At 52.1% G+C, this 12,858-nt stretch overlaps 1 protein-coding gene across 3 annotated transcripts in view; it reads left to right on the top strand.

Annotated features, from left to right (window-relative positions):
• Nucleotides 1-12,858, top strand: part of GAS7 (growth arrest specific 7) — a 143,663-nt gene that overhangs the window by 95,021 nt on the left and 35,784 nt on the right. For all 3 annotated transcript variants that reach the window (XM_054171075.1, XM_054171074.1, XM_054171073.1), the window contains exons 5-6: nt 616-669; nt 10,825-10,914. In XM_054171075.1, the coding sequence (XP_054027050.1) occupies nt 616-669; nt 10,825-10,914 (144 nt within the window). The remainder of the gene's footprint in view (nt 1-615; nt 670-10,824; nt 10,915-12,858) is intronic.

The following is a 12,858-nucleotide window of genomic DNA, read 5'->3' as shown; positions in this document are numbered from 1 at the left end:
CCGACTCGCACGGTGCAGATAGGCGTCGAGGGCGGCCGGCACAGGAGCGCTGCGGGACCGAGCCGCGCCCGCACATCCCCGGCAAACGCGACTCGGTCCGGCCGCTGCCCGGCGCGGCGGAGGCGAGAGGCGGAGCGGCGGGGCGGTGCCGCTCCGAGAGATCGGCCAGCACCGAGGGGGCGGTGGCTCGCTGAGCCCGGCTGGGAGCGGCCTCCACCGCCCGGCCCGGCCCGGCATTGGCCGCGCGGGAGGGGAGGTAGCCGGGTCGGGGGCACTGCCCTCGGCTTCCCCCGAGCCGCGCTGTGCTGAACTGAGCCTTGCTGAGCCGTGCCGTGCCGAGCCGAGCCGTGCCGTGCCGTGCCGTGCCGTGCCGAGCCGAGCCGAGCCGAGCCGAGCCGAGCCGAGCCGAGCCGTGCCGAGCCGAGCCGTGCCGAGCCGAGCCGAGCCGAGCCGTGCCGTGCCGTGCCGTGCCGTGCCGTGCCGCGCCGCGCCGTGCCGTGCCGCGCCGTGCCGTGCCGTGCCGCCCAGCCATGGGCTCCGCGTAGCGCCCGGCCCGCGCCCGCCATGCTGTGCTCCGAGAGCGGCCGTGACGATGTGCCCCGCTTGTCTCCACAGAGCCCGGGGTCCCCGGCGGCGCCGCGGCGGCAGAGCAAGGAGAGCAGCCTGACGGTGAGTGCGGCGGGGCGGGCTCCGTGCTGGGCATTGGCAGGCGCCCAGCCGGGGTGGCTGGGGGAGCGCGGGCGGGCAGAGCCTCGGCCGCGGGCAGCTTCAGCTGGGGGGCGCAGGGAGACTTTTGGGATCCCCGGCCTGGGCAGGGTCCCAGAATCATTTTCCCTTGGATTCCGATGGCTCTGGGATGAGCAGGGTGGTGCGGAAAGGCCGGCGAGGGGAACACTCGTGCTCCAGCGAAGCTGACTCTGAACCAGGTGTCCTGGCAAAACTTCCTCAGCTAGAATACAGCTTGCATTTCTGGACTCCTCCGTGCAGAACAGATGTTTTAAAAACGGGAAGGAAATAAAAATAGATTAATGAAAGTGGCCGAGAATAGAAAGGTTTATTTAAACGGAAATAATAGGGAAGATAAGAAAGCAGATAAACGAATTGCAGTGTGATAAGGAGCTTATAAACACGCCTGTAGCTGCAAGCAGTGGCACGGTATAAAATCCAAGAGGACAAAAGGAATGATTTAATGTTATACATCGCTACTGTTAAAAGAGGAGGTTGCTGTCTGCATTATCACAGGATCCCCTGCATGTCTGGGGACAGGGACGGGGGTTCCAAAGGAGCATGTCCAGGTGCCTCTGCAGGGCAGGGCAGTGCCACATAGGTGCAGTTTTCTGGGGAAAAATTACTAAATCAGTAGTTAGTTGTCAAAAACAGTCATTATGACTAAAGGATGTGATGATACTGTTAATTAGTGTCTTGAGAGAGTGGTATGTCATGAAAGAAGTGTAAATCTGTTGGGCAGATTTGAGGCTTTCCTGGAGAATCAGCTGCAGGGTCTCCACGGCTATGGTGCCTGGGGCTGGAATCATGTCCGAGCTGCTTACTGCAGCCCCCTGCTCACCCAGCTCCAAGAGGCAGGAGCTAACCACGGACTGGACATCTCCAAAGGGACCAGACATTGTCCCGAGGTTGGCTGCACTGAGCTGCAGGGAGCAGCACGAGAGAGTCGGTGCTTGTGTGTCTGAAATACTCACAGCTTACAGGGGTGAGGGCTCAGGCTGTTCACTGACGGTGTTTTTCACGCTCCTGTTTTCTGGCCCATGTGCCATCTGGTAGCATCTGCAAAGTAAGAAAGTGTTGTGTGTTATGTCAGGGTCACTGGTTGTGCGTTTCTCCAGCAGAAGTCCAAAGCTTTCAAGTCCGATGCATCAGGCAGACAAAAACAAGCTAATTTTAACAGCTGCTTGCTCCAAGCCATTGCCTGCATCAGGAAAGCATTGTGATAAACAACATTCTCATATGGAGTGTAAACTGTAAGGCAATGTAATTTCCCTCCCCCTGTCTCCTAGGAGGTTATATTTGTTCAGCGCCACTCAAGCTGACATTGGGATGCTCTGGTTAACAGAGCTGCAGGGCATGTCCTTAGCTTGCTCAGATGGTTTCTCCTGGTCTGTAGCAGGGCTCAAGCAGAATGTCTGCTTGCAGAGAGGAATGTTGTGATTAACTTTCAGGCTCTCAGTCCAGCAAACCTCCTCCCAAACAGAAATCCTGTCATATGCAAACCATGGATATCAGTTAATGTCCAGCCCAGCCAGCAGCTGCAGCCTAGCTTTCAGCGTAAGGGTGGGAGTTGGTTCCCATCTTCCTAGGAATGCATCTGCCTCCTGTCCATCCAAACAGCCACTTGAGAGCATGGAGCCTGGAAGTCTTGAAGACAGGTGGGAGCTGGAGCATTTCTTCATCTCTGTGAACCCAAGAAGAAGAGGAGTAGGATGATTTCTCTTTGGTAGATCAGTGTTACCGGCACTGTGTAAATCTGTGTGCTTTGGAAGGGAAAACCCTGCTGGGTTACATCAGAGGCTGTTATGAAACCACCACTTGAACGAATTATTGATGCTCACTTGGGAAGCAGCAGTGCAAGTCTGCAGACTGTGTTGAGTTTGCCCTGAGTTTCAAGGTGCTCATTCATTTTCAGCTGAATGCTTTGCTGTCTGCCCTGGCTGGACTTTTCTGCAGAGACCCAATAGAGAGAGAGGGCTCCTAAACGCTTTGGGCTGAATCTGCCCTGTGAAACAGGAAGGGTAGCAGTTCAGTTTGTCAGAACTTTGGCCAGAACTTCAGTTTTCTGTTCTCCCCTTCTGTTGTACTGTAGCTGCAGCATCACCCTGCCAGTGCTAACACTACCTGCAAGCTCATGGAGTTGAGGCTGCCTAGACACACTCCGGGCATTACTGGGCTTCCCCATCTGGGTAGAGTTGAAGCTTCCCAAGCTTTTGTGCCTAAGCTCTTCTGAGGTCTCTGCCCTTTGTTGTTTTGCCCAAGCAGGCCCATTTGGCAGCTGAACTCAATTGTGTCTGGGGGTGTTGGCCATTGTATATTTTGGGCCTCAGCTGAAATTATAAAGCAAATACCAAAGTCAGGCAGTCTGGCACAGTTGTGCTGTGTTTAAGGTGCTGTGTGTATGCAGAAATTAGGAGAATTAATTCCATTTTTAAGTTGAGGAAATGAGCAAGAGCATTGCCCTGCTTTAGTCACTGGAGCACAGCACAGTAAGCTCACCCACTGTCTGCTCATTTATTTATACAGTGCCTTATGTAATAGGCTTGTAGTTGATTATCTAAGCCTTGATCAAATTATTCTTGTTTTATTCATGTTGCTTGGTAATGTCTCATTTATGGGTGAGTGCTGGTGGCAACTTCAAAGCCTGCAGAGAACTTTGAAATCCATGCAGTGAACGTGCATGTCCAACCCTCCAAGCTTCTTGCTCCTGTGTGCAGTGCTCTGTGCAAATCCTGTGGACTTTTCTCTGTCACCCTTCTCAGACACAATCAAGAGTCCACCTACCACATAAGCAGCTCATTTTGCTGTCACTGCTCATGTGAAACAGGAGCTGGATTGTTTGGCTGCTTAGAGTGTAATTGCCTTTGCTCATGATCAATATACAGGCCTAAGTGTTTTAATCTGTTTAACTTTGGTACTGTCATGGTTTGGGCAAGGTTTTGGTGGGGGGTTCATGTATCCTGTATTAGGTGTTTCAGGATTCATGCATTCTGTATTTTCCTGTCTATTTTGGAATACAGTTTCTGTATTTCTCTCTATGAAATGGGGAGGTTCAGGCTGGATGTTAGGAAAAATATCTTCCCAGAAGGAGAGGTTGGCTCAGGGAGGTGGTGGAGTCACCATCACTGGAGGTGTTTGAAAAGAGTCTGGAAGAGGCACTTAGTGCTATGGTTCAGTTGATTAGATGGTGTTGGGTGATAGGTTGGACTTGGTGATCTCAAAGGTCTTTTCCAGCCTGGTTGATTCAGTATTCTGTATTTCTGTCTGCTCTTTAAACCAAGACAGGTACACAGCAGGCTTGTCAAGACAGAGTGCATCAGTTTGTGTTACTTGTCTGGTCCTATTTGCTCCTACTCTGATCTATGTTGTCACCACGTTTTTCACAGCATGTCTTTTCAGACTGTGTACCACCTTCTAGCCTCGGTGGTCTGGTGGCTCTCACACAGGTTTTATGGTGCCACTCATCACTGTGGCAGCTGGAAGGGCAGGCTGCTGTCTTCTGGCATACACTTGGAGAAAACTTGCTGGTGTCCTCTCATTAATTTTGCTTTGTTGCAAGCTGACATCAGCCATTATTTTTATTAGCAAAGTGGCTGGATGAGGGTTTAGTAAGGCTGATTATCACCTTCACCTGCCCCAGTGGACCACGTGCAGATGTAATGCAGGTCACACCACCTTGTTTGCTCTTCATGTTCTCCGACTCCATCCTTAGCTGAGGTAATTACAGCTGCCGTGGCTTCTGCAGGCTTTTGTTCAGGACTTGCTGGCTGGTCAGCATTGTTGAAAGAGATCAGCACTGCCCTGGTCTGTTCTGCTGTTTGAGTTTGGACCTTGCACACAGCCTGGGCTGCTGGCTGGCTGCGATCAGCCCGAGCGAGAAGGGAGCCTCGCTGCCTGCCGGACTGAGAGAGCACATCAGGGTGCCATCGTGAGGTACTTTGGCTCTCTTTAGCATCAGTGGGACTAAGCTGGCAAAGGAAAGCGTGGGGTTTTTTTTAAGCTATCTTTGATTTTCAGAAAGAAGAAAAGAAGCATTTCAGAGGGAAGACTGTGGGAGCAGTGAAATGTGGTCACTCCACCGCTGGCGTGTGGCCATGTCCTGCTCAGTGCTAGCCCCGGTGTTCCCATCCCTGCTGGGAAACTCTCAGAGGTTTTAGAAATGGTCAGAACTACAGCCCCAGGAGCTTTTGTTTGAGCAGAAGAAATCTCTGGTGGCAAAAGTTAAGAAAGAGTCAGAGCCTTTCCTACCAAGTTGTATAAAAGTTGTAGTAATGTTTCTAGAGTTTTGAGAGTGTTTTGTGCCCTCTCTGGAACTCTGTGTAGAAAACTGTGAGTTCTGTTTGCTACACAAATAACCCTTCTTGCCTTTTTTTTTTCTTTTTTTTAAGATTGCAAAATCTTCTCTTTTTTCCTTCTTTTTTTTTTTTTCTTTTCAATCTGACACCAATTTCCTTTTAAATGTGACCTAAATGGCCTCAAGACTTTTCCCAGACAGTTCAGCATTGTTTCTAAACAATCAAGTGTGAGCTTCTGAGAAGCAAAGAATGTTTGATTTGTTCATAAAACTTTGATGATAATTTTGGAGAAAACCATGGAGATTAACCCTGCTTTCCTCACCTCTTGGTGTGAGTCCTCACTGTTTCTCTTCCTGCTGTACGTGTGGACGTGGTGTAGTATGTTGGATCTGTCGCAGTGGGACACCTTCACCAGTCTGAGTGTGGGCATTTTGAGAGACTATGCTTTTTGCTTCTGGGCAGTAGTGATTTAACAGACCCCACCTGGAATATCCCAGTTCTGGGCTCCCTAGTTCAAGAGGGACAGGGATCTGCTGGAGAGAGTCCAAGGGAGGGCTCCAAGGATGCTGAAGGGACTGCAGCACTGCCTGGGGAGGAGAGGCTGAGAGCCCTGGGGCTGATTAGTCTGGAGAGGAGAAGACTGAGAGGGATCTGATCAATGTCTTACAATAGCTGAGGGCTGGGGGTCAGGAAGGAAAGGACAGGGACAGGCTCTGCTCAGTTGCACCCTGGGGTAGGACAAGGGGCAGTGGATGGAAACTACAGCACAGGAGGTTCCATCTCAGCATGAGGAAGAACTTCTTTGCTGTGAGGGTCCCAGAGCACTGGAACAGACTGCCCAGAGAGGCTGTGGAGTCTCCTTCTCTGGAGTTGAAATTTCCAGCCCCATCTGGATGTATTCCTGTGTGACCTGTGCTGGATTCTATGGTCCTGCTCTGGCAAGGGAGTTGGACTGGAAGATCTCCAGAGGTCCCTTCCACCCCCTAGCATCCTGTGACCCTGTGAACAGAGAGTCTCAAAGCTAATAAGCAGCTCCCAGCTGTTACAGATTCCATTTTGTGTTGAACAGCTGCTGATTTTAGCAAAGAATATAAATCTCCCTTGCAGTTTCCCACTTCAGGTTTTTAAGCTGCAGGGCACAACTCCTGTGCCACCATACATGTTCCCTGCAGTACGTCACCTCCCTGTCCTGGTTCAGAGTGTGGTGATGCCTAGTCTGCTGGTAAAGGCTGTAAAATACATGTAGGAGCTATCTGTTTCCCCCCTTCTTGTTATCCAGTGTGAAAATGTTTGCCCTAGAAATCAGCCTTGAAAACATTGCCATCTTAATGGGAAACATTTGGACCTTGCTCAGTTGAAATGTCATCCTGGCCAACACGAAACTGCCCTCAGCAGTGTGCTTCCTTAGGGGATCTCCTAGTCCTTCTTTACAAGATCACCAGTAAGAGGATAGGTGGCAATCAGAATGGCTTCTCCTTTCACCACTGTGGTTTTGGCACTTCTCATGTGGAGTTCTGGATCCTTTCCAGCATCCCTAATACTCCTGTGCAGCCACTTTACTTCTTTTGTACTCTGGTTTTTATTTGAGCTAAGTCTCAAGTTCCTGTAGCTTGGCAGTCTGCTGTCAACAGGCAGCACCTTGTCCTGTATATCCCATGGAGTGTGCTGTGTAAGCACACAAGGCAGCTGTGCACAGGGCAGTGTTTTGTGCAGGCTGCCAGGCTGGGGTTGCTGCAGGGTTTGGAGATGTAGAGATTGGAGGTGCTGGAGAGGCTGCAGGGCCTGGAAGGGTTGGCGTCTAAGTGACCTCTGGTACTCACCCAAGTTTTTACTCAGTGTGAAATGCAGCATCAAAGTCAACCTCAAAGTCAGAAGCTGTTTAAACCTCTCTTCAAGCTTCAGATATAGTCACCTCTAACACTGTCATTGCTGAGAGTCCTTTGTTTCCCATTATCTGCCCTGCCCTGGGAGGATCAGCTGCAGCGTTGCTCACTCATGGGAAGCTGTCAGCCTGCCATGATACGTGGCAGAGCAATTGTGTGCAGGTTCTGAGGCCATCCCATTACAGTTAGGAGCCATGGCTCCATGTCCCAAGTAGAGACCAGTGCCAAGCAGTGTCCCCTGGGGGTTGATTCTGGGACAGGCACTGTTCACATACTTGTCAGGGTCGTCGCCAGTGGGACTGAGGGACCCTGAGCAGGTTTGTCAGTGACACTAAGATGAATGGTGTGGCTGACACATAGGAGGGAAGGGATGCCAGGGGGACCTTGACATGCTGCAGAAGTGCAAGGTCCTTCATCTGGGTTGGGTCAGTCCCATGCACAAGTACATGCTGGGTGATGAATGGACTGAGAGCAGCCCTGTGGAGTAGGACTTGAGGATGTCAGCTGCACTGAAGCTCAGCCTGACCCAACAGTGCTAACTTGCAGCCTAGAAGGCCAACTGTGTCCTGGGCTGCATCCAAAACAGTGTTCCCAAGGGAAGGGTTTCTTCCCCTCTACTCTTGTGAGATCCCAGCTGGAGTAGTGTGTTCTGCTCTGGGGTTGCCAGCGTAAGAAGGGTGTGGACCTGTTGGAGAGGGTCCAGAGGAGGGCCATGAAGATGATCAGAGGGCTGGAATCCCTGTGCTGTGAGGACAGGCTTGAGAGAGTTGGGGCTGTGCAGACTGGAGAAGAGAAGGCTCTGGGGAGACCTCAGAGCAGCCTTCCAGCACACAGAGGGGGCCTGCAGGAAAGCTGGGGACAGACATTTTACACGGACTTCTTCTTGTAGGGCAAGAGGTGATGGCATTGAAAGAGGAGAAATTTAGATGCTGGGAATGAGTTCTTCACTGTGAGCATGGTGAGACATCGGCAGAGGTTGCCCAGGGAGGTTGTGGATGCTTCCTCCCTGAAGGTGTTGAAGGCTAGGCTGGATGAGGCCTTGAGCAACCTGGGCTGGTGGGAGGTGTCCCTGCCCATGGAACTGGATGATCTTCAAGGTTCCTTCCAACTCAAACCACTCTGATACTGACTTATTTGAGAAAAAAGCTGTGTCTGTGACAGCATGGAGGCAAGTCCGTGTCCATGGGGGTCTGTGAGGCAGAGCACAGCCTTTTCTCTGCCTGCCCCTGTGCACTGGTCCATCACTGGCCCAGGGTGGTGGTGCTTGTTGGGCACTGTTGGAAAGTAGAGCTTTGGCTGAAGGCTCCTAGCCAGGATTTTTAAGGCATTTGAGCTGGTAAGTTGAGAAGCTTCCCAGCAGGACTGAGAGGAGTCTCCTAACAGGGTGCTGAGCCAGTGCACACTGGCAGCCTCTCCTGTGGGAGCTACGCAGTGCCCAGCAGCAGCTCTGCGTCTCCCTGCTTGTGCTGGCTGCACCTGGAGGAGAGGTGCCAGCTCCTCTCCTGTGGCTGGGCTCCAGTGGATGGCAGGATCTGCTCACAGGCTTTTACATCTGGTGATCCTTCAATGGAGAAGGGGAAGCAGCCCTACCTAGCTAACAATAAAACCAAGGCCAGATGGGCTTGTGGTGCTGTCCTGAGATAACTGAGCCGACAGGGAAGAGGCAGGAGAGAACTTTAGCAAAGACAGAAAATATCTTCAGTGAAATGGCCCTCATGGAGGGGCTTTGTGTTGGAGGCTGTGGTGGTGACAGGTGAGTGCTCTGTTGTGTGCCTGTCCTGCTCTCAGCTGAGCTGATGTTTCACAACTCCGATGTGTGCCATTTCTGATGGGGATGGTGCAAAGGGCTTTCAGCAGCTCCCTCTGTCTGGTGTTGGGACCATGTGGCTGCTGGAGGCTGGCTCTGGCCGGAGATGCAGACTCAATAGGCTGCTGCTTGCAAAGTGATAGTGAAGTGGTCTCCAGCCTACTGCAGATCAGATTGAAGCCTGATGGAAGCTGGGAGAGGACACCGGGGAGAAGTTGCATGGTGCAGTATCTAGCTGAGATGACAACCAAGGACACCATAAGTACAGGGTCCTCAGCCTGCTCTGGCAAGCTCTGGACAGGGTGATTTTTGTGGAAGAGGGGGGTGGAGGAAGCTCTTGCTTTGCACCCAGGACAGCCTCTGGAAGTTCAGCACAGGCAGACAGCAGCAGGGTCAGTGCCGGTTGGTAGGAACAGCGTTGGATCAGCTAAAGGCTTTGTCTGCACTGCTCCAGCCCGGGGGCTTTACACAGTGTCAGCACTCTGCAGCATGTTTCTGTGTCCTTTTTGATCCTCTCTGAATAGCCAAAGGCAGGTTCAAGGCTTGCACTACCTTTAGGACTGCTTGTGCAACTGCGCTGACCCTGCCCACAGTTGTGGGGTTGGATTTTCTGTGAACATTAACTGATCCAAACCCCTCACCCAGACCCATACAGTTACACCTCCAACCTTGCCAGCTCCAGTTTCTCTTGGCTTCTTAATTAATATCTAGGGACTCTTAGAACCCAGTGAAGCTGTGGGTATGCTGAGAGGGGCTGCTGGTGGGTTGCCTGCCCAGCAGAAATTGTAGCTGAGCATCGTGTGCTAGCAGCAGGCTCAGACTCTTGCCAGTGCAGCCCCTGAAGGGCTTCACCGTGTTCAGAGTTCCTCTGCAGGACATTTGGCAGTGACTGTCACACTCTTCAATTCCACCCTGCTTTTATCAGGCTATTTTCTCCTGTGATAACTTAATGAGCAATTGTGCTTCTTTTCTGCCTCTGTGTAATGCCTGTGATGAGTGCTGCTCACAAATGCCCAAGGCTTTTGCACACTGAAGGCTAGCTGACTTCAGAGACCTTCCTGCCCTTTTCTGCAGGGAACATAACTTGCATCTGAAAAGGGAGGGATGGGAGGGCACTGAAAAATTACCTCTTTTTTAGGTTGTTTTTTGTTGTTGTTGTTGGTAATCCTGTGCGAGACTAAGATAGGGAAGGATTGCAGAGGAGATGTGTCATGGAATCAGAGAATTGATAGGGGTGGAAGGGACCTGAAGGATCAGCCAGATCCAACCCCCCTGCCATGGGCAGGGACACCTCACACTGCAGCAGGTTGCTCACAGCCTCATCCAGGCCTGGCTGGAAACACCTCCAGGCAGGAGGCTTCCACCACCTCCCTGGGCAACCTGTGCCAGGCTCTCACCACCCTCCTGGGCAACAACTTCCTCCTCACATCCAATCTGAATCTGCCCATTTCTAGTTTTGCTCCATTCCCCCCAGTCCTATCCCTCCCTGACACCCTCAAAAGTCCCTCCCCAGCTTTCTTGGAGCCCCCTTCAGATCCTGGAAGGCCACAAGAAGGTCTCCTCAGAGCCTTCTCTTCTCCAGGCTGAACAGCCCCAACTCTCTCAGTCTGTCCTCATGGGAGAGCAGCTCCTGCCCTCTGCTCATCCTCGTGGCCCTTCTCTGGACACCTTCCAGCACCTCCAGATCCCTCTTGGAATAGAGGCTCCAGAACTGGATGCAGTACTCCAGGTCAGGTCTCACCAGAGCGGAGTAGAGTCCATAGTGTTCCCTGCCACTCCTGGTGTTTCCTGTGTTCAGCCATGCTCAGGGTGCTTCACATCAGGACTTTTGTCATGGTTTGTTGTGGATCCAGAACTCCCTGGATGTCTCTTTCCCAGTGCAGCAGGTTTTCCTGTGGAATGGGGAGTTCCTTTTCCTCTGTTCTGAGACCCCTGCTCGCTCAGAGGAGCTTCCTGGGAGTACTTAGCTGCTGTTTCCATGCAACAGCCAATTTGTCTTCACCGTTGTGCATTCTGTGTGGATTTTCTGGTTGTACATAACCTCTCATTTGCATACTTCTCATCAACAGCTAAATTCCTTTGCCTTCTGACTCTCTTTATCTTCTTTTTGCAGATCAACTGTGTAACTTTCCCCCACCCTGACGTAATGCCAGAGCAGCAGTTGCTGAAACCTTCAGAGTGGAGCTACTGTGATTATTTCTGGGTAAGTAGGCAGCCAGCCACATGTCTTAGTGCAGTCCCTAAGCTTCCAGTACAAGTGGAACAAAGAGTTTGATTTGGGGAACAAGGGAAAGGAGATTTGGGGCTGAAATGAGCTGGACAGGAGCAGGCAGTGTGAGCTTGCAGCCCGGGGCTGCATCCAAAGCAGTGCTGCCAGCAGATCCAGAGGGGTGATTCTGACACTTTGCTCTGCTGGGACCTCACCTGGAGTACTGTGTGCAGGTCTGGAGCCCTCAATATAGGAAGGACATGGAGCTGATGGAGAGGGTCCAGAGGAGGCCACAAAAATGATCAGGGGGTTGAAGCAGCTCTGCCATGTGGTCAGGCTGAGGGAGCTGGGGGTGTTCAGCCTGGAGAGGAGAAGGCTCCAGGGAGACCTAATAGCAGCCTGCCAGTACCTGAAGGGGGCTGCAAGAAGGATGGAGGGAGACTGTTTGCAAAGGCCTGCAGGGACAGAACAAGGGGCAGTGACTTTAAGCTGGAGAAGATTAGATTGGATATCAGGAGGAAGTTCTGCACCATGAGGGTGGTGGAACACTGGAACAGGTTGCCCAGGGAGGTGGTTGAGGCCCCATCCCTGGAGATATTCAAGGTGAAGCTTGACAGAGCTCTGGGCAGCCAGAGGGGGATGGAGCAAAACTAGAAGTGGGTAGATTCAGACTGGATGTCCCTGCTGACTGCAGGGAGGTCAGACTGGATGACCTTTGGAGGTCCCTTCCAGCCCAGACCATTCTATGATTGTATGATTCTATGAAATAAAAATGTGTTAGGGCAGCACCAGAGACTGAGGACGCCTGTGAGGATCAGATGGAAACCATTTAACTGGTGTCAGATGCATCATAAGATACCAGAATTGTCCATTTGTGTGGGCAGTCACCAGGAGAGTGTCCAGAAGGGCAAGGTCAGCTGTCAGGAGATGGTTTTAGTCAGGAAATGGGGATGATGTAGGACAAACTCCACACCTCAGAATCCCTCAGTCACAGGGGCTGTGCAGCAGGAGGTGGCTGACAGGGAGTAGCAGTTTAGTGTTTTTCCAGATCCTGAGGGACAGGGATGCATCACATTTAAAATCAACAAATATGATGTTGATCTGTTGGAGGGTAGGAGGGCCCTGCAGAGTGACCTTGACAGGCTGGATGGGTGGGCAGAGGCCAGTGGGATGAGATTGAACAAGGCTAAGTGCAGGTTTCTACACATTGGCCACAGCAACCCCAAGCAGTGGTACAGGCTGGGGTCAGAGTGGCTGGAGAGCAGCCAGGCAGAAAGGGACCTGGGGGTACTGGTTGATAGTAGGTTGAACAGGAGCCTGCAGTGTGCCCAGGTGGCCAAGATGGCCAAGGGCATCCTGGCCTGCATCAGGAACAGAGTGGCCAGCAGGAGCAGAGAAGTCATTGTGCCCTGTGCTCAGCACTGCTTAAGCCACACCTTGAGTCCTGTGTCCAGCTCTGGGCCCCTCAGGTTAGGAAAGATGTTGAGGTGCTGGAAGGTGTCCAGAGAAGGGCAACAAAGCTGGGGAGGGGTCTGGAGCACAGCCCTGTGAGGAGAGGCTGAGGGAGCTGGGGTTGCTTAGCCTGGAGAAGAGGAGGCTCAGGGGAGACCTTCTTGCTCTCTCCAACTCCCTGAAGGGAGGCTGTAGCCAGGTGGGGGTTGGGCTGTTCTCCCAGGCAGGCACCCAGCACTAGAACAAGAGGACACAGTCTCAAGCTGTGCCAGGGGAAGTTCAGGCTGGATATTAGGAGGAAGCTCTTCACACAGAGATTGGCCATTGGAATATACATAGACTACATAGAATATGTAGAATAAACCAGGTTGGAAGAGACCTTCAAGATCATCGCATCCAACCCATCAACCAATCCAACACCACCTAAACAACTAACCCATGGCACCAAGCACCCCAGCAAGTCTTCTCCTGAAAACCTCCAGTGAT

The sequence above is a fragment of the Dryobates pubescens genome, chromosome 20 (assembly GCF_014839835.1).
Source record: "Dryobates pubescens isolate bDryPub1 chromosome 20, bDryPub1.pri, whole genome shotgun sequence".
NCBI classification, from domain to species: Eukaryota; Metazoa; Chordata; class Aves; order Piciformes; family Picidae; genus Dryobates; species Dryobates pubescens.
Note: the sequence above shows the minus strand (reverse complement) of the source record. Positions and strands in the feature narration are given on the sequence as shown.